Source organism: Solanum pennellii, chromosome 2 (genome assembly GCF_001406875.1).
Source record: "Solanum pennellii chromosome 2, SPENNV200".
Taxonomy (NCBI): Eukaryota; Viridiplantae; Streptophyta; class Magnoliopsida; order Solanales; family Solanaceae; genus Solanum; species Solanum pennellii.
This window is the reverse complement of record NC_028638.1, coordinates 28,805,215-28,826,243: the sequence shown is the minus strand read 5'-3', so window position 1 is coordinate 28,826,243 and position 21,029 is coordinate 28,805,215. Positions and strand designations below refer to the sequence as shown.

Sequence of the window (21,029 nt, the reverse complement as noted above, 5' to 3'; positions counted from 1 at the left end):
TATGGAAAGGATGTTTTCTATGACCATTTGAGAGTATTTGGTTGCAAAGCTTTTGTACATGTGCCGAAAGATGAGAGGTCAAAGTTAGATGCCAAGACAAGGCAATGCATCTTCATTGGATATGGCCTAGATGAATTTGGTTACAGGCTATATGATCCAATTGAAAAGAAACTTGTGAGAAGCCGTGATATTATTTTCATGGAGAATCAAACAATTGAAGATATTGACAAAGCGGAGAAGGTAGAATCTTCAAGTTTTGATGGTATAGTTCATCATGATGAAGTTCCTCACACAAGTGTGCATGATGTTGTTGGGTTTGATAATCATGGTGACGCCCAGAATCATGTATCGAATCAACATGTTGATGTTGATAATAACAATGATATTGTTATTGATGATCCTGTTGCTCATGAAGTTGTGGACGAATCAAATATTCCGCTTCGGAGGTCCACAAGACAGCGGTTTCCTTCCTCCCGTTATTCACCCAATGAGTATGTGTTACTCACTGACGGGGGAGAACCTGAATGTTATGAGGAGGCCATGGAAGATGAGCACAAGAATCAATGGATTGAAGCCATGCAAGACGAGATGAAGTCTTTGCATGAGAACCACACTTATGAGTTGGTAAAATTGCCCAAGGGCATGAGAGCTTTGAAGAACAAGTGGGTGTTCAAAGTTAAAGTTGAAGAACACAACTTGAAGCCCAGGTACAAAGCTAGATTGGTTGTTAAGGGATTCGGTCAAAGGAAAGGTATTGACTTTGACGAAATATTTTCTCCTGTTGTGAAAATGTCCTCGATTCGCACAGTTCTAGGTTTGGCTGCTAGTCTTAATTTAGAGATTGAGCAGATGGATGTGAAGACGGCTTTCCTTCACGGTGACCTAGAAGAAGAGATTTATATGGAACAACCTGAGGGCTTCAAAGTAGATGGTAAAGAAAATTTTGTATGCAAACTCAAAAAGAGTCTCTATGGCCTAAAACAAGCTCCCAGACAGTGGTACAAAAAGTTTGAATCTGTTATGGGGGAGCAAGGCTATAAGAAGACTTCTTCAGATCATTGCGTATTTGTACAAAAATTTTCTGACAAAGATTTTATCATCCTTTTGTTGTATGTGGATGATATGTTGATTGTGGGCAAGAATACTTCCAAGATTGACGAGCTGAAGAAAGAGTTGTGTAAGTCTTTTTCTATGAAAGACTTGGGTCATGCCAAGCAAATTTTGGGCATGAGAATTACTCGTCTTAGAGATAAAAGGAAGATTTATTTGTCCCAGAAGAAGTACATTGAACGCGTATTGGAGCGCTTCAATATGAAGAATGCGAAGCCTGTGAGTATACCTCTTGCTGGTCATATGAAGTTGAGCAAGAAGATGTGTCCTACAGCTAGGGAGGAAAAAGAGAACATGGCCAAAGTTCCATATTCCTCCGTTGTCGGAAGTCTAATGTATGCAATGGTGTGCACTAGACCTGATATTGCTCACGCAGTTGGTGTTGTCAGTAGATTTCTCGAAAATCCGGGAAAAGAGCATTGGGAAGCTGTGAAATGGATACTCAGGTATCTTAGAGGAAGCTCAGATGAATGCTTGTGTTTTGGAGCATCAAATCCAATCTTGAAAGGCTATACAGATTCTGATATGGCAGGTGACCTTGATAACAGAAAATCCACTACTGGATATTTGTTTACTTTTTCAGGGGGAGCTATATCATGGCAGTCAAAGTTGCAGAAATGTGTTGCACTATCTACAACTGAAGCTGAGTATATTGCGGCTACTGAAGCCGGCAAGGAGATGATATGGCTAAAGCGATTTCTTCAAGAGCTTGGTTTGAATCAGATGGAGTATATTGTCTATTGTGACAGTCAGAGTGCAATAGACTTGAGCAAGAACTCCATGTACCATGCAAGAACAAAACACATTGACGTCAGATATCATTGGATTCGTGAGAAAGTGGAGAATGAATCATTTCACGTCAAAAAGATTCACACAAGTGAAAATCCTGCAGATATGCTGACCAAGATGATACCGAAAGACAAGTTCGAGTTATGCAAAGAACTTGTGGGTATGAGCTCTCTCTAAAGAAGTTGAAGATACCTTCTTCCAGTAAATGGGACTGGAGGGGGAGATTTGTTGAATCCATCCCATTGTTTTAGTCAACTTTAGCTATTCAATTGGTACAAGCAATTGTTAAAAAGGAATAGTAATTGGAGTTGAAAAGAAAAGATTTGGTAGTTGGCAAATTGGTAAGATTTGCAACCATTTTTGACTTTGCTATATTTACCTATGTCATTAGTGACATAAGCATGGTCTTATCCTTCTATAAATAGAGCATTCTTGCTCATTTGTAGAACACACCAAGTTAGAGAGAAAAACCATTTTGAGAGGAAAGTGAGGTATTCCATAGACTATACAAGAAAATAGTCTGTGAAGAAAAATAGAGTGTGAGCGATATTTTAGTAAGACGGAAACCAAAAGAGTGTTGTTCCTTTTGAGTGTGTAGTAGTCACTTTGAGTATTGTATTCGTGACTACACAGTGTAAAATTCCTTACTATAGTAATATCAGTTGCTCCTCTTGGCTCATGGTTTTTTCCCTTAATCAGAAGGGTTTCCACGTTAAATTCTTGGTGTCGTTATTTTCCTATTTTATTTCCATTACTTTTACCATATATACTTTTGTGCTTGTCCGCGTTTTCCCAACACTAACATCTTAGCTCTTTTGGCTTGAGACAAAGTTACATGAACTCGTAGATCTACACTTACTCTATCTCTAAAATCAACTAAGCTCCATGCTCCGTTTGATTTAATTTATGTGAGGTATTTTCTTGCAATGAATGATGATGTTATTTTTCTATTATCATAATGCCACTCCTTGCAATTATGTGTAGGAATGTAATTTCTAATCTGGAAAGTTGTATCCTTTGCATTTTACATGCTGTGATTTCCCATTTGCACTCTGAATGTTTACAAACGACCTTCATTTTTTCTTTGTCATTTTTGAGCCACTGGATATACTTTCCATTCTTAATCTCGTGAGTAACTACTGCACTTTTAAAATCTATCTTGCATTCAAAAACACATTCTTAAGCTAAAATCAGATTGTCTCCGTCTGTTTGTGGATTGAATGTAAGAAAGTTCAAGATCTCATTTATAGAATCACTATGCAAACTTTTTGTGTCCGTAGAATCAACACAATCATACTCCCCTTCTGGAGCTGTCATCTTTCTCTGTGCTTCGACACTAAGAATCTCCCATTCATCCATTATGTATTGTGCAGTGTTTTCATGTTTATCAACAAGTAAACCATCAGTTAACTCAACTTCCGAGTTGCTAAAATCATTTGCCAGTTCCTGAACAACTTGTTGTTTGTTATTATCTATAGCACTTGAGTTATGGATAGAAGTCATATCTTCTATATTGAAATATGAATCAGGAGTGTTCGAAGTAAATTTCGATCATGTTGTCATTTGGGATATTTTTGCGAACTGCATGGGCTTCATTATCTGTAGACACCAACCTCCATCTATTTCCAGATCTTCCAATCTATGCAAAAAGTTATTGAATTCTTCAAGTATCCATAAATCTCTGCCATTTTCTTAAACTCATCAAGGTCCAATTTATTTGCATTAACATAATCAATATAGTTTATGTTGCCCTCAACATAATGCTTTTCTGGAGTACGTTTCATAACTCCTCTGTGGTGTATTTTGATACTGAAAAATGATGTATCTGCCATCGATTCTAAAATAGCAAAAAATATATTCTAATCAACACAAATAATACATATACAACATGATATTAATATCAAAGCAAATAACAAAAAGTATAAATTTCAGGGGCATTGATTAAGTAATAAAACTTCTAAAATATTAGCAAAGTTACAAGGCGACATCTTTATATATATATATATATATAAACGTGCGTCTTGTGTTGAATTATTTTTTGCGATAGTGAGATTTGATTAAAAAAATTAAAAATAAAATCTTACTTATCAGAAATTGGAGGTGATTCTCTGTCATTGTTGCTCCTTAAAAACATTGTAACTCCCAAACTTTGATTATATTATGGAAGAAAGTATAATGCAGGTTCCAAATTTTAGAATTATTTGGAGATTGGAGATGAAGATAGGAAAAAACTAAGAAAAAAGACGGATGTTTCAAAGGGAGAAGCCCAAACAACGGCTTTATCAATTTTTGGAGGTAAAATTATGAGAAGCACGTGAATAACCATTGGTCTGTTAAAAAATTAACAGAGTTAAAAGAGGGAGACTAAAAATGCACCACTTTATCAAAAAATTAGGACTATTAATACCTATTTTGAGTCTAAATTCAAAGATAACTGACCATTTTGAGCCTTTACTCGTATCCATACTAACCTTCTAAATACACTTGGGCTTGCTCCTTTGGAAAGAAAAATAAAAAATTTACATAACTGTTCTCTTCCCTACAAACGCATTTGAGATCTGAATCTAACAAGAGCAGAGAGTTCATTTGAGAAATCGTTCCCAACCGGAAGATAGCAAAAATGGCGTCAACCGGACCAGACCCATTGTTCGGACTGAGAAACAACTTCTACATAGGGGCGTACCAAGCAGCCATTAACAACAGCGACGTACCCAATCTCTCCGCTGACGATGCTGTCGAAAGGGATACCCTTGTTTACAGATCTTACATTGCACTTGCCAGTTACCAGGTTTTGCCTCTTCTTCTGATTTTTGTTTTTTCATGTGGAGGATTGTTTATTTGTTGTAATCAGTGGCCGTTCTGCCATTTCTGGAACATGGTTGCACCAGTAAAAGAAAAGGAAAAAATAGATTTGGTGGGAATTGAACATTAGTCCTCTAGTTATATAACTCAATTTTCGATCAAGGGAATATATGGATGCCAACGATGATGTTATAAGTACTAATTTTTATAAATATATGCATAAAATACCTAGTTTTACCACGAGTTCATGTGCCCCAATTTTTGCACTTAAATTTGCCCCAGGCTGTAATTGAATTATGGGTGTTGTGATTTATGTTGCAGCTTGTGATCAGTGAGATCGATGACTCTGCTGCTACACCTCTTCAAGCTGTCAAATTGCTTGCTTTGTACCTTTCTAGCCCTGATAACAAGGTGATCTTTTTCCTCTTTTTACTGTTTTTTTATGTTCCTTATTCTGTCCCTGCGCTTTTACAATGACTTCAAGTGAAATTGGTTGAAACTATTTACTATTTTGTGTTCTTTGGTATGCACGGTTATGCTGTTTTATTAGGTATAGATCTTAGATCTATGATGCATTTGAAATAGAGCTAAGGTTTCGGTGGGAACTAGGATTTTCTTTCTTGGCTTAACAGGCAATAGGAGCAGAGTTATTGGTTTAGCTTTCACTGACATGGTTTTGTTTATTAGGTCGTCTGATATGTTGGGTGGGATAAATGTAGGTTACCCATTCCTTTGGATTGGATTATATGAGACAATTACATGAATAATTATTAGTTATTCCTGGCTCACGTTCTGTATATTGGATCAATGTTTTGAAAGGCAAGGACGCGGTGCGAGGCGTAAGTCCCATCGTTCTATGGGGCGTAGGTCTTGTGTATCATTAATTTTATAATTTTTTTACTTAGAAAACAAGTAAAAATAAAATGCCTCATGTTTTTGTATAGTTGGGTTTATTTATCCCCTCTAGATTGCGCTGATTCATTTCTGAACCACTTCCGCTCCCTGATTCTCAATTAACAATGTAAAGGAGAGCTCACCTTTTGCTACTAAGCTTTTGTAACTATTATGCATCTACTTGATGCCTGCAATAGAAGTAATTACTTCATCAAAAAAATAAAATAAAAATAAAATGTTCAATAATTTTGCAAATGTGTTCAAATAAATCACCAATAATATAGAAATAATATATAATTTTTTTTTGGGAAAGGTAACAAGACAAAAGTGATAACAGTCAAAATAATCTTTAAAATGAAATTACCATCCACTTCTTCATCAAATCTCCACATCTACTAGTCCTTCTCACCCTCAACTAATATTTTCACTGATTTTTAATTATATGTTTCAAAGAAGAAGACGGATAAAAAGTGTAAGAGCATGAAAAAAAATAATTATAGTTGCCTCAGGAACTTAGCGCTTTGAAATCTCTATCTTATCAATTTGCATGACCATCTAAAACTATTTATGACAGTATCATTTTTTATGAGAGTTGCTTTCTTTATTTATATGTTTTAAGAAAATCACTGCAACATGAAAGCATGAAAGCATTAAGTATAAATATCATTACACCAGTAATAAAACATGATCTATAGCAATAATACCTTTAAAATAACAGAAATCAAATATAACGCTCGGAGCATATATTTTTACATGTGAGGCTTACACTTTTACGCCTGGTTTATTGCTGGGGCTTACACCTCAAATTCTAGAGCATAAGCCCTATGGATCTAAGCCTTACGTTTGGGCCTCAAAGCATTTTTGGTATGCCCTGGCCTGGACTCGCCCCTAAAACGCCTTTGAAAACACTTCATTGGACCAATTAAAAGAACCAGATATCCATTCATTAACTCAATGCAGTATTTGGATGAAATTGAATAAGCATTTTAGTCTCTTATGTGTTCCACTATGGCACTATTGTACTTATTCTTTGAATTTAGAAGTATAATAGAACTTGATTGAATTGTTGATCTGTCATCCAATTGATTGGAACAGGTCATCAAGTGACAGTGACACTAAATCAATATTAACCTAGATGAACAAAAACCAGGAAAAACTGCTTCAAGAAATGAAAATTAAAAAAGAAAAACTATAAAGAAGAAATCTGAAGGATTAACGGGGAGGCAGGCTTTCCAGAGAATTTGAAGAAGGGTTTGCACCAAAGGAGGCAAGGGGTGGGGAGATTGTTGCAGCATCTGTAGGCCGGGAAGAGGGAGGGAGAATAGTGGTCTAGACTAAGAGGATCATAGTAGATGGAGAAGGAAGTTAAAGTAGGGGAGGAGGGTGCTGACACGAGTAGGGATCTATGGGGAATTCATAAGCTAATTTAGTGACGGGGGAACAAGTAGGAGAAAGAGGAGAGAAGAAGATGAACAGTGTGATTGGTGGGCATTTATATCTAAACCTAAAAGAGTAAACTATCATTGTGGCACAATAATATATGGGGGATGATACCCACTTTCCCCTAGATAGGATACTGAGGAATGTTGCTATAAGTTCTAGTTGGAGAGCGAATCTGGAACACATTAAAAATGAGATTGATGTCCAGATGCATCTTCCTTGTACCAGACAATTTTATTTGACCAGGCCCTTTGTGTTCTTAGTTCCAACTTCCAAAGCTGATGCTGCAAACGCATTAGAGAAAGCAATTTTACCATTTCCTTTGTGCTTGGATTTATTTGCATTACTTGATGGGCTTAACTCAAGTATGTCCATTCTTGTATGGTCTATTTTAAAGACGGAAAAATTAGTTCAATTGGTATTCTGGTATGCTATTTACTGATAAAGATATGCTATATGGACTCTTCTCTTTGCCTTAACATACTTGTGTCGATTGGGTATGACACTGGCGTGGATACTTCATGTGGATTCATTGAAATGCATTGAGGGCTTGTGAAATGTTGGATACATACCGATATCGTACACTCGTACTCCAGTTCATGTAACACATGATTCACATGGAGAGAAAGGTTGACTTCTCCCTGTTGTTTGCTCCATTTGGTATAATTAATTGTACATTTGCTTTAAATTAGAAGATTCTGTAAAGACTATTTAATATCATCAGTTTTTCCGGAGAAAAACTACAACTGTCTTCAGGGTCTCTCAGGTATATAAGGTTGTTAATCAGTAAATATTCTTTAGCAGGAAACAGTAATCACAAGCCTTCATGAATTATTAGGAGATTCAGCCATCGGGAACAATCCTATCTTACGGCTTATTGCTGGGATTGTATTCATGCATGAGCAGGATTACAATGAAGCTTTGAAGCATACAAATGCTGGAGGGACGATGGAATTGTGAGTTGTATCTTTCTTCATCTTTGATTTCTTAGTCATTGTGCATGATGCTGGTATACAATATACATAAAATTGAGCATTTGCTTTCAGAGGAATTGATTGGATCATTTTCTGTGATGTTGGGATGTATGCAGGCCAGTGAGTAAGCTGGCCTGGACACCATTGTTGTGATAAATATTATTCCATTTGCTGATTTAGTCCTTTTCATAACAAGGAGAAAGGAATCTTAAAATTTTGGATCAGCAACTGAGTGAATGGTGAGGGTTCTCTTTGGTGTTTTAGCATCTCTTTGGTTGAGTTTTCTCTGACAGCTGATTCCTTTAACTTGTTTTGTATTTGTCGCTTAGGACGATGCTTGTCTGTTTTGGTTGTTTGGTTCGAGTTACCTCTCTGTCAAAATCAACATGACCATTTGGATGTGTTTCTTGTCTTCCTTCTTCCCAACACACACCATATTTGTTTAATTTGCTAAAATTATTATTGCATCTTGGCATTTTGGAACATGTTTAAGGATCTTCATGATGTTGTTTGTCTTAAGATGTGTATTGGTTATGTTTGAGTACATGTTTGTTGAATACGCTGTCTAGTCGATAATGGTATTCATTAATATATTTTTAGAAGCTTACCTATGGGATGAGAGTGACCACATGGTTTATGATGCATTATGTGTGCATTTGTTTGTTTGGCTTTAGATTCTGTAAATTCTAGTTTTCATTCAATTCTATCTTTTAGGCTGCAAAAGAGAGAAGTACTAGCAGTATCAACCCTTTTCTATCTTGTCCAATTCTGATCCACTTTAATGAAATCAAAATTGGGCTGGGTCGAGTATTATTAAAGCCTTATGATAGGATATCGTTGAGTTTCATTGAGGGTGTGTAAGCCGATAGATGGTCAATTTTAGTTTGTTTTTTGATGCTCGATTTGTTGACCTCTCCTTGGTTCTTTTTATATGGGTAGTTCAAACTTCATAGATTAGCTAGACATGGAGGGCTAGTTTTTAGTTTCTTTCCGAATAATTGTCAGTCTTACTACAAAAGGACATCAATATTTGAATAGGTTAAACCAACATAGAAATAGAAACCGGGTTGCCTTGTCTAAAATTTTGTCATGTAGCTAACATCTATTTCACACCTTAGGTATATTAAGAATAACACTTAAGTGCTTGAACATTTGGTAATGAATGATGTCCTTGTCAAAATTTTAATCATTTTTTAGTCACAAGCTAACCACATTTTTATGAGGATTCTGAGGGATGTATTACACCTTCCCTTGAAATAATAAAATTTCTTTATAAATTTAGGTTTATGTGGATTATAGGAGTCAATTCTTTTATACCATTAATATGTAACTTAAGAATAAATACCAAATTAGGTTATCTAGCACGCTTGGTAAATCTTAAGTGGAGGCCTAACGAAGCTTCCGGGCCCTTCTTGGAAATGATTTCAATCAAAGGGTTGAGTATCGGGAATATGGTAACTTACGATGTATACATGTTTGAAATCACCTCATAACATTTAGTCGGTGTTCTAGATCAACTAATTTGGTTTTGTTATAAAATCGTAAATATTAACTTCTTAAGTTTATGTGTAACCTAATATTCAAAATCCATGTAAATGGTGATAGTACGAAAATAAAGCAGGATTTAAATTCGAGCCCTTTTATAGTAGTATAAAAACAAAGTAGAATAATGTAATAAAATCTCAGGATATAAATGAGATAAGAAAAACACAACTCTTTATTCCTTTCATATTCATGGAAAGTAATTCTCTGTTTCTCTTCTTTCTTACTTTCTGTGGCTTGTTTAGTTTCTAGCTGTAGATTGTTGTACTGCTTCAGTTATGGAACTTGAAAGGCAATTTTGTTCAATCTGAAACCTTATGTGTCTCTACTTCAACTAATTTGTGGTCCATATCCTTTGAAAATGAGTCTTCTACAAGTATATTCTCACTTTTGAGTATTCTGCAGGCATGCTTTGAATGTCCAGATATTCATTAAGATGCATAGGTCCGATTATGCAGAGAAACAGTTGAGAATCATGCAACAGGCTGATGAAGATCATACCCTAACTCAACTTGCAAATGCATGGCTAAATTTGGCAGTGGTAGTTCAGCAGTCCAAATTTTTGTTGCCAAACAACTAGGATAAAAAAATTGGGAATATTCATAAATATTTTTTCTCTGAATCAGGGTGGTTCAAAGATACAAGAAGCTTATCTTATCTTCCAAGATTTCTCAGAGAAGAACCAGATGACAAGCCCAATCCTGAATGGGAAGGCTGTTTGCTGCATGCACATGGGGAATTTTGACGAAGCTGAGACACTGTTGCTTGAAGCCCTAAACAAGGTCTCTTTTGAAGTCTTAATATATTTTCAATCAATTTTTTTATGACCAAATTCTGGAGATTATAGTGCATGCGGGTTCTAATTTCTTCATTCAAGAAAGTCTTTCTCACTATGCTACTTGGCTTTCAATGGTTTCATTGGATGCCTTGTTGCGTTCATTATTTTTGGGAGAATGAAGAGAATCTTTTCGATTCATGCAGGACACAAAGGATTCAGAGACGCTGGCCAATTTGGTTGTCTGCAGTCTTCACCTTGGGAAACCATCCACACGCTATCTCAGGTATGACATATGTATCAGTTGCTCCTCCTTTTTGTGAATTCTCTCAAGGTGCCTTGATAGAACTCAAAGAAAGTAGTGATAAAGTTCGTGCTTTCCTTTCTCACTCATAGTTACTTTTGCTTTGTCACCTACTTTTTGCTCTCCTTGATATTTGGGATATTAAGGCTTAAGCCACTAAGCCAGCACGAAATCTCATTTCACTGGTTTGGACCTTGGCTATATATATATTTTACTCACCTCTCTGTGATCTCCCTTTATGCCATTCTCTGGGGCCATGTTGAATTAAGCAGGATAGTTTTGCCCTCATCCAGCCTTGGAGGTTTCTATTCCGTAAAACTTCAGTATTAGAAAATCCCTGTATCAAAGTTTAGGTGTGAGACCTATAACGTGTTGTGTCAAAAACTTCCTAAAATAAGTTGTGGCATACAAGTTCAGAAAAAAGTTATCTTTTCCCATTTCACCAACCTATTTGAATCCAGAATGTTCAGTGTCTTCATTTTCTTTGTTTGGAGTTTCATGTGCTCCTGAGTTCAGGCAGATGCAGAGCCCCTCCCTTTTTCACTTGTGTGAAGTTTGACATCTAGCATGAAAGGACAAATTGATTGATCGCTACTTTGTTTGACTTGCTATTTGCAGCCAGTTGAAAATATCACATCCAGATCACATGCTTGTCGGACGTGCAGCTTCTGCTGAAGAAATTTTTGACAGAGCAGTCCAAACTGTTGCTTGAAGAATGAACCTTGTCATGTTCTACTTCTGATCCTTTATGATGGCCACCGTGATTGTTGCGTGTCACTTTACCATCCTACTAGAGAAATGCAGCAAGCAAACGCAGTTATAGTGGGAATATCGAATGTTTCATACATAATGAAGAATACCTATACTTATTGACAGTCTTCTATTTCATTTTTTGTTTCCAATAATGGGAATACTCAAAGACTGGTATACATACAAGTATAGAAGTTGCAGTTATACTAGCGTGATTTGGTCAACAACATACTTCAGAAATCATTTTAAGGTCACCTTTGGTGTTTGTGCTTCAGTTTAGTAGGATAACGAATTTTTCAGCATTACCTAATACTATGTTTTTCTTGGATAATTTGTAGTTATAGTTAAGGTTTTGTTGCTACTCTCTCCTCACTTCCTCCGTCTCTCTTCTCTCTCTGCCCTCTCCTTGCCCCTCTCTCTCTGCCCCCTCCCTCAAATAAAAATGATAACAATCAATTATATATACATATATAAATGTTAAAAGTCAATTATACAAATAATACAATTAATTATACATACACAAATAGGTGTTAACTATATACATCCTCCTCAGTGATAATTTAAATGGACGTGTATTCGCTGATACAATATTTATAGAAATGATAACAATCAATTATACGAATACAAGAGTTAAACTTGATACATCATTGATACAATTGTATTGATACAAATAATAACAATCAATTACACTTTTTAACTTGATGTTACATTGATACAAATGTATTCGCTGATACATTTTATTTAGTGATGCAAATTGTATTCGGATACAATTTTTGTTCATTGATACATCTATTGAATGCTTTTTTCTGATTCGTGATACTTTTTTGGTTCATTCTTTAGCATATGGACTGTGACTTATACGTAGTTTGTCAATCATCAAAACTTCACATGATATATAGATCATTGTGTTTCAATAAATCCCTCCTTTTTAATGATGACAAACCCGTCATAGCTTCATACACATTATTGTAAAATCTTCAATCTTCTTGAGCTCTTGATGTGCATCTTTGTCTTTACTCATAACTCCTATGTTGATAATCTTTCCCCCCTAAAACCGGATATTTTGCTGTTCAACACATACAACTTCATTTCCATATAAGTGCCCCATACATAAGGTTTGTAAGCTCATATAGTTCATCCTCGATTTCAGAAAGATCTACGGGCTTCCTGAATCATAGGCTTTAGCAACTTTCCAGCGACATAGACTAATCTTCCATTCACTGAATCATAGGCTCTCCTCACTATACATCTGTCAATCTTCAATACGCTCATTGCTTCGAAATAAAACCAGGTTCCTTTATATAGAGGTGTACATGACAGGGTTGGTTTGAGTTTTTCAAGTATCAAACCAAACCATTTGTATTGGATTTTTGAATTTATAAACCACACCAAACCAATAAAACTCAGGTTTTTTCTGGTAAAGTATTCATACAAACATATAGTTTACTTGTACTTGAAATATATTTCTTTAGTCCTTCCATAATGCAACTATCTAAGTTATTTTTTAAGAAAATAACACAAAATATGAAATGATTAATGACACTAAAATATCCAACAGAAAAAATAATAATGAAATCGTGTTAAACAAATATTGCATAATAATAAGTCATAATGAAATTTATCATAATTTAAAAGTACTAAATCATGCTAAAATAAGTTTAATAAGTATTAGTTACATGACTAAATATTAAAAGAAACTAAAATTAGATTATGTATTTTAATTGTGTAAACCTATGTAAAACTAAAAAATAAATATTCAATATTATTCTCATTCTTAGTGTTGAATTGATTTTCTCCTTTTGCATTAGTATTAACTTGATTTTTATTTAAGTTTTGTTATAATTACCAACATGTATGAACTATAATCTTCATTGAATCATTAAGAATTCTAACTTTCAAACAAAAAATAAATATATTAAAAGATAAAAACTATGAAAAAGTATAAGAAATATTTAAAAATATATCAAAGTAAATAGTTTTATGTATAGAATAATTTTTTTTTAATTATATATATAATGTCGGGTTGGTTTGGTCACGTTTTCTTTTTGGTTGAAACCAAACCAACCCAAATATAGTCGGGTTTTTTTTCCAACACCAAACAAAGTCAAACCAAATCACTAGTCGAGTTTCTTTTCCCGATTTGACTCAATTTGCGATTTGGTTCAGTTTTATACACCCCTACCTTTATATATTCAAACCTATTTATTTATGTTTCAACCTATAACATATGAGTATATTGGGTTGGGAACATATCTTGTGAAAACAAAAACTCTAAAACTTCTCCTTTTGGCATCATAAAAAAAGTGATAACGCTAACTGCCAAGTAGAATTTAGAAATCTTTTGTGATCATGACACCCTCAATTTCTAACCCCAGAACTCATCACGCCTAAATAGAAGATTTGTGATCCATAAGTGTGATAATCCGAAAATTCGAGGCAAGATGACACTTACTATCACCCATCAATGATTAGTAACATGCATAAATCATAGAAACAACATTTAACATAAAATACAAAAATAAAATGATGAAAAAACGGAAGATAATATAGGACTAACATGATATAAATAAAAGAACCAACCCAAAACGCATTAGTCACGTGTATAGAACAACTACAAAAGAGTACAAGTCCCAAAAGTAGACTGTACAGACTCATAATACAGAAGACTAGTCAAGCTATGTAAAATGAGACATGTATGATACAGAATGCCATAGTGCTCGAAATCAGTGTTGATGAGTACTAGTGCTCAGACCTACATCATAAAGCAAATGTGAAGTGTAGTATGAGTACTAGAAAAATAGGTACTCAGTAGGAATCTTAGGTCGAGTGAGCTTGAAAAGTAAAACCATTATGAAAAATTATGTAATAAAACGCAAATAACTACTATAGAGGGTGTTTTTGTTAAAAATAAAAGTTTGGTGTAAAATTTCAATTTTCAAAATATCCCAAATAATGAGATTTGACCCAAATACTAGAAAAAACAAGTATTTGGGAATTTGGGATATTTGCCAAAAATATTTTCCAAATAATGGTAAATTGTATGGACAAACGCTATTTGCCAAAATTTTCTCCAAATATTATTTGGGAAATCTATGGCCGAACCGGCCCTAAGTATAACCTAACTGACCCCATAAGTCCAGAAGACACACTCGTGCGCTTGTTTAATTAAATAATGTTAACAAACACCCATAAGCCAAACGGGTACACAAAAGAATTACAACTATAGAGTATGAAGACAAGTTAGTCCAGAACAAGAGAAAGCATAGCCTAGAACTCAAACCATGCATAGGACACCCAAAGTAACAAATAGAACCATGCCGTTAGGTATATCAACTCCATAAAGGATAGGACCTGAAACTCAAACTGCGGCTGAAAACCAACTGTCCAGACCTTGAATTTGTTACTATAAAGCAACATGACTAGAACTTGAATCTATGACCAAATGAGCTTCCAAAGAAGAGTACCCTGTCAAGTCACCACCAAAGGGAAACCATGGAACGACATCCACCTCAAGACGCCAATGAACCACTCCAAGACCGAACCGTATCCAACCCATATCGTTAAATGAAGCCCGAAATCACAACAAAGAATCACTAAGGCTGTAAAAGAAGGGAATTATAGATAAGGTCACCGGGCCTAATTTAACACCTAATTAGGCTCATACTATCAGATCCAAGTCTGCTACATCTGTCTACAATGAGCTAAACTATCCGAAGCGATGTTAGAGCAATTCTAAGGCCTATCGGCTCCAAAACACAAATCTAAGGTAATCACTAGCCTACACCTAGGATAAGGCCCATAACATGCTTCTAATTAATCATTAACAACTACAAAATACAGCCTAAAACCAGGTTTCTAAGCAACTAACATGCATTAACTACTAACCCGACACAAATTCAAACAAATCAACATAAATTTACATGCTCAAGATCAATATAAATACTAAAAATCCATATCCTACCTCAATGTAAACCATGCGCGCTCCGAAATTACAATTTTAGAGCTTTACCCTTCCAAATAGTCCCCAAACATTGCCATTCTGTCAAAATAGAATCACAACATCAATACAAACATTTTGACACCAAAAGCACAACAATTGGTGAAGAACCCAAAATTGAGTAAAAATGAGAATATGGAACCCATACCAAGAATCCCAAAATTGACTTCATTAAAAGGTTCTAATGAGCTTACTGAACATGTGTCCGGAAACGGGACACAATTCAAACTCAGAGAACAACCAAACCAACTAATGAAAGAAACAACAAGAAAATCACGATTAGAGGGCAAGAAAAGGTCTAGGGAGTAAGAAATATTACCTATGAAATCAAGCTACAACACCTTACCGAGGGTCCCCACACAATGGTCTAACAATTTCTAGCAAGAATCACCATTCCACCCTTAAAAAATTGAGCTCAGAGTAGTCAAAATTGATTCTCAAAATAATGAAAAAAAATACCCTAAAATGGGCAGGCAGGCTGGCCATCACTTAAGTGATACCTAGCCGCTAAAGTGGAAAACAATTAAGTGAAGCCAGGGCCGCTAAACTATTTGATCCCTCACTAGAATTTCTCACTAAATTGGACCTGGCTGCTATAGCGAAGGTTGCCTAAGCGACACCAGGGTCACAAAATAGGGTGCACCAACATGAGGCTCTAAAAAATTCAACCAAGTCCAAACATACCCTGCTCAGGTGCTCGAGATTGGTTTGAAAAGCTGTGCACACAAAAACTACCCCAACAAATTTGGCATTTCAAACTCAATGGAGATGAGAAACTTCTAACCTAGTTCGTCTCAATAAAAAGTGGGTCCCACACCTTAACTCTATTTTAAGACAAATTTCACCAAGGGGTTCGGGATGGTTCTAAAAGCCTTGGGACGTTTCGGACCTGATGGAATCGTCAAAATTCTATTTTGAGGGTGTTCTCTTAATCTTTTGACCAATGTCAATCATTTATGTTACAAAAGCTCCAAAACACATCAACTCTAATATTCAATCACGAATTACCAAAGAATCGATTAGTAGTATTCCTATGCCAGAAGACCTTCTCGCAGATGATTTCTAGTTAGTGTGCCGCGAGTGGCTTCTCGATGAAATCCAAATGATGACCAAGTGACAAACCCGTAAGTTCTAGTAAGTCATAAATGACTTTACCATGCTATATGAACACTTTAGATGATGAAAGTAAGGCATAAATACAATATCTACTACTAAAAAGTTCTTCATCCACAAAAGTAAGAGTCAAGAAATACATGAAGGGTCTGAAAAGTTGGGAAACTACTCATCTATCTCGTGCTTGGTCTCTCAACTAGCCTCCTCGATTAAACGATGCCTGCAAAAGACCCTTACCACCATATTAGATCTCGAATGAAATTGTCAAAATCTCTGGATGGAATAGACAGTTGCGACCCCACTAAGGTCAATTGATTATCCAACTTAACTAAATCATACCAGAGCACAAGATACTCATTAGGAACATACAAGCGAAGCATAGAAACATGGAAAACCACATGAATAACTGAAAATGTAGAAGGTAAAGCTCACTCATAATAGACATCATCAATAATTTAAAAAATCTTATACTTGGGCTAAGCTTATCCCACCTCCCAAATAATATCATTCCCTTCATGGTTAACACTTAGAGGTACATCTTATCACCAACCCGAAATCTCAACGGTCGATGCCAATGATCAACATAGCTTTAGTGTTACCTGCACATGATCTATGGCTTCCTAAAGTAACTTAGTACCATGCGGACTAGGATTCGATGACTTGAACCAACCAACAACCTGAGAGTAATGATGCTTATCATATAAGGCTTCAAATGGGGCCATCTGAATACTAGAATTGTAGCTATTATTGTACGCAAACTCCACCAAACCCAAAACTTGTCCCATTGATATCCTAAGTCCAGAACATAGGCCCACAACATATCATCCAAAACCTGAATAGTACGCTCCAATTTTCTGTTAGTCTGTAGTTGAGAAGTTATGTTAAGATCAACACGAGTGCCCAACTCCTCCTGAAAGGTCCTCTAAGAGCTGGAAGTGAACTGAGTACCCCTACTTGAAATAATGGATAAGGGCACCCTATGAAGATGACCTACCTTCTGAGTGCATATATGAGCTAGCCTCTCAGCACAAAAAGAAAACTGAATGGGTAAGATATATGCTAAATTGGCGAATCTATTAATTATGACCCAAATGTTGTCAACACCTTAAAAGTTTAAGGCAATCCCATAAAAAAGTCCGTGTTGATATGCTCCCACTTCTACCATGGAATGAGAAATCTCTTAAATCCACCACCAAGCCTCAAATGTTCGACCTTCACCTGCTAGTAACACAAGCAATGGGACACATAGTCCTCAACATCTCTCCTTATACCACTCTACCTATAATGATACCTCATATATCGATACATCTTTATTTTGATCAAATCAATATCTGGGATCATGGGCCTCACAAAGGGTCAACTGTATCGAGTCCCCAACTCTTGGAACACAAATACAACAATCAAACCTTAAAACCCCTTAAGAATCTAAGGTGGCCTATCCAATATCACCTCACAAAAATCGACCTTGGATAGCAACCAAGGCCTTATTGTCAAGATGATGGACACAAATCTACTTCAATATACACGACTAAACGTTAAGATAAGGTGACAACCGTCTAGAACTAAAACATCAAGCTAAATCATCATACTTTCTAAAAATGAGATATCTAAAGTAAAAGGCCGCTCCAAAATGTAAAGGAAGGCTAGACTACCCATACTCATTGCCTTTTGACTCAAATCCTCCATTATCATATTTGTCTTGCCTGAATGGTAAAAAATAAAGAGGCCTAGTCCTTCATGATCTCAATTCACCTGCACTACCTAGAATTAAAGTCCTTCTTGATTATAATGTATCAAAGACACATGTGAACTGTGTATATTTTGTACCGAACCACATATAGGTAGTGCATCCAAATCTTGAACACAAAAAATACCACCGCCAAATCCAAGTCATGATTGGGGTAGTGTTGATCGACACCTTAAGATGCCTTGACGCATAAGTTATATTCTGGCATATTGGGTCAATACGAAACCCAGACCAACACTAGATGTATTATAATACATCGTGAAGCCCTCTCACTCAACTGGAAGAGTCAAAATACGAACAATAGTAAGCAACTTCTTGCGCTTTCAAAATATCTACTCACACTCCTCCGACCACTCAAAAGTAATATCATGGTGAGTCAAGGAGGTCAAAGATGCTGCAATAATAGAAAAGACTTCCAGAAATCATATATAGTAGCCTGCTAATTCAACAAAGCTCACAATATTAGGAACATAAGTGGGCCTAGATTAATCGCAAATAGCCTCAATCTTTATTGGATCCACCATAATGCTATCAGTGGGAAACATGTTCTGAAGAATGCTACAGGCTTAATACAAAAATTCACACTTTAAGAACTTTGAATAAAGCTACTGGTCGTATTAAGTCTGAAGCACAATCCTTAAATATCGCTCGTGCTTTTCCTGGCTTCATGCGTATACCAAAATATCATCAATGAACAAACTTACAAAGGAATCAAGATAAGGCGTCAAGACACATATCATCAAGTCCATGAATGTTGCAGGGGAATTAGTTAACCCAAAAGTCATCAGTACGATCTCGGTATAGTTATAACGAGTCTTAAATTTGGTTCTAGTGATGTCGACCACTCCAATCTTCAACTGATGGTAACCAGAACTCAAGTCAATCTTCAAAAACACCTGGATAACCTAAAGCTGGTCAAACAAATCATCAATACGAGGCATATGATAATAAGACTTCATCTTCACATTATTCAACTCCCTATAATCAATACACATCTTCATAGACCCATACTCATTCTTCACAAACAGGACAAAGGCACCCCAATGTGACACACTATGTTGAATGATACCTTACTCAAGGGATCTTGAACTTGAACACTAAGCTTCTTAAGCTATACAAGGGCCATATGATACGGTGAAATAGAAATAGGATGAGTTCCTGACTCTTGGTCAATGGAAACTCAATATCATTCTCTTTAAAGGTCTAAGTAGGTAACCAGGGAAGACATCCACAAAATCTCACATAATCAGGACTAAATCAACTGTAAGGACCTGTTATTCATATCTAACATAAGAAAAATACGCTATACACCTACTAACCACCAACCTTTGATCTTGAACATAATATATAACCTTATTCGGGGTATGACTACAAGATTGATGCCAAACAATTGAAGGAACATGTGGCATGACTAAGGTAAAAGTCTTAGAAAAATAATCTATGAACTCATGGTAGGGTGATAACTAGTCCATGCCCTAAATAATAGCAAAATCAAATGTATGTAGCACAATAAGGTCAGCCCAAGTCCTGCCTATGGATACTCAACAAAAACAATCTATATACTCGATCCACAAATAAAGAGTCACACACGGGGGTTAAAACATTCTATGACGCTGACAAAGGGTCAAAACTCATATGCAATCGAGAATCATAATACACAGACACCTACGAAAAAGTAGAGCTCACATTAAATAAAGTCGAGGTTGGTTGATGGCATAATATAATCGTACCTGTGATAATATCATTTGATGCCTCAACCACTTCCCTCTCTAGTATTTCATATAGGTGGAACCATCTACCTCTACCCTGGCTGTAAATCTTACTACCTGAATTACCTATCTAGGGTTCTTCCCGATCCCTATGATGACTACCATGAAGTCTTGACCCTAGTTAGCTGTGGTGCCGGTGCAGTCATACCTCATCGGGGATAGTCTGTGGACCAATAATCAAGATCCCAACAGTCATAGCAACCCTATAAAGATTGGCCTATAAAGTATCATCCACTATGACATGAAGCACCCAACTGTGAACACCTAAAACTCGAGCCCATAACAACATCACTCTCTTAAGTCTTAAGCACCAACTGAACATGCTGGCTAAACTGACCCTACTGTAACCGCTGGCGAGTCCTATCGTATGAGTTTAAGACTCATTGTATCTGCCCTAGTGCTGAGCTCTCTTATCTCTACTCCCATGGGCCTTGCAATAAAGATCCTTTTTAGTACATCCTCGGTAAGAAAATCCTAGAAAGAGAGGCTTGTTGTAACCATAGACTCAATCTCAATTCACAACTAAAGTCTTAACCCACTAATAAAATAAAAAACCCTCTTCTGCTCGCAAGTTAATATCATCATAACATTTTTGGAGAATTAGTGAAACCTCACCTCACACTCAAATAAAATCATAGAGACTAACCTTGAAAACTGATCAAGTAGTCGACTCTGACACTCTACGATATGAACCTTGCCAAGAAATACTTTTGGAAACTCTCAAGTGTACCAATTGGTTTATCCTCTAAGTAAGAACGCCACTACTCTGGTCTGGTACGTAGAGGTGATAAGTTGTGAAGTCAATTCCTCTTAACTCCATTAACCCTAATGCATAAAATCACTCACGACAAGTAGAAAGAAACCTATGGGATCCTCCACAACCCCCTAGAAAACCTTAGAGGTGATAATATCAAAACCACTCCGAGCATCTCTTTCTCCTCAAGCGGTATAGCTCTTGTTGCAATAAATAGGTGATAACGGCGTGTGATTGTAGCACCTCGACCTGGGGAGCTACTTTGGTAG

The 21,029-nt window shown here is 36.1% G+C and overlaps 1 protein-coding gene across 2 annotated transcripts; it reads left to right on the top strand.

The window, feature by feature from the left end:
* The first annotated feature begins 4,335 nt into the window (after positions 1 to 4,335).
* Positions 4,336 to 11,711, top strand: LOC107011888 (coatomer subunit epsilon-1-like). Of its 2 annotated transcripts, none has more exons than XM_015211564.2 (7): positions 4,336 to 4,687; positions 5,023 to 5,112; positions 7,840 to 7,991; positions 9,957 to 10,092; positions 10,178 to 10,333; positions 10,533 to 10,612; positions 11,249 to 11,711. In XM_015211564.2, exons 1-7 carry the CDS (start codon positions 4,520 to 4,522, stop codon positions 11,340 to 11,342), a joined length of 876 nt encoding a protein of 291 aa, XP_015067050.1. In that variant the 5' UTR covers positions 4,336 to 4,519; the 3' UTR covers positions 11,343 to 11,711. The 2 variants fall into 2 exon arrangements, with proteins under 2 accessions (XP_015067050.1, XP_015067049.1); XM_015211563.2 differs by having other exon boundaries at positions 4,438 to 4,687; positions 7,837 to 7,991.
* Positions 11,712 to 21,029: the final 9,318 nt, after the last annotated feature.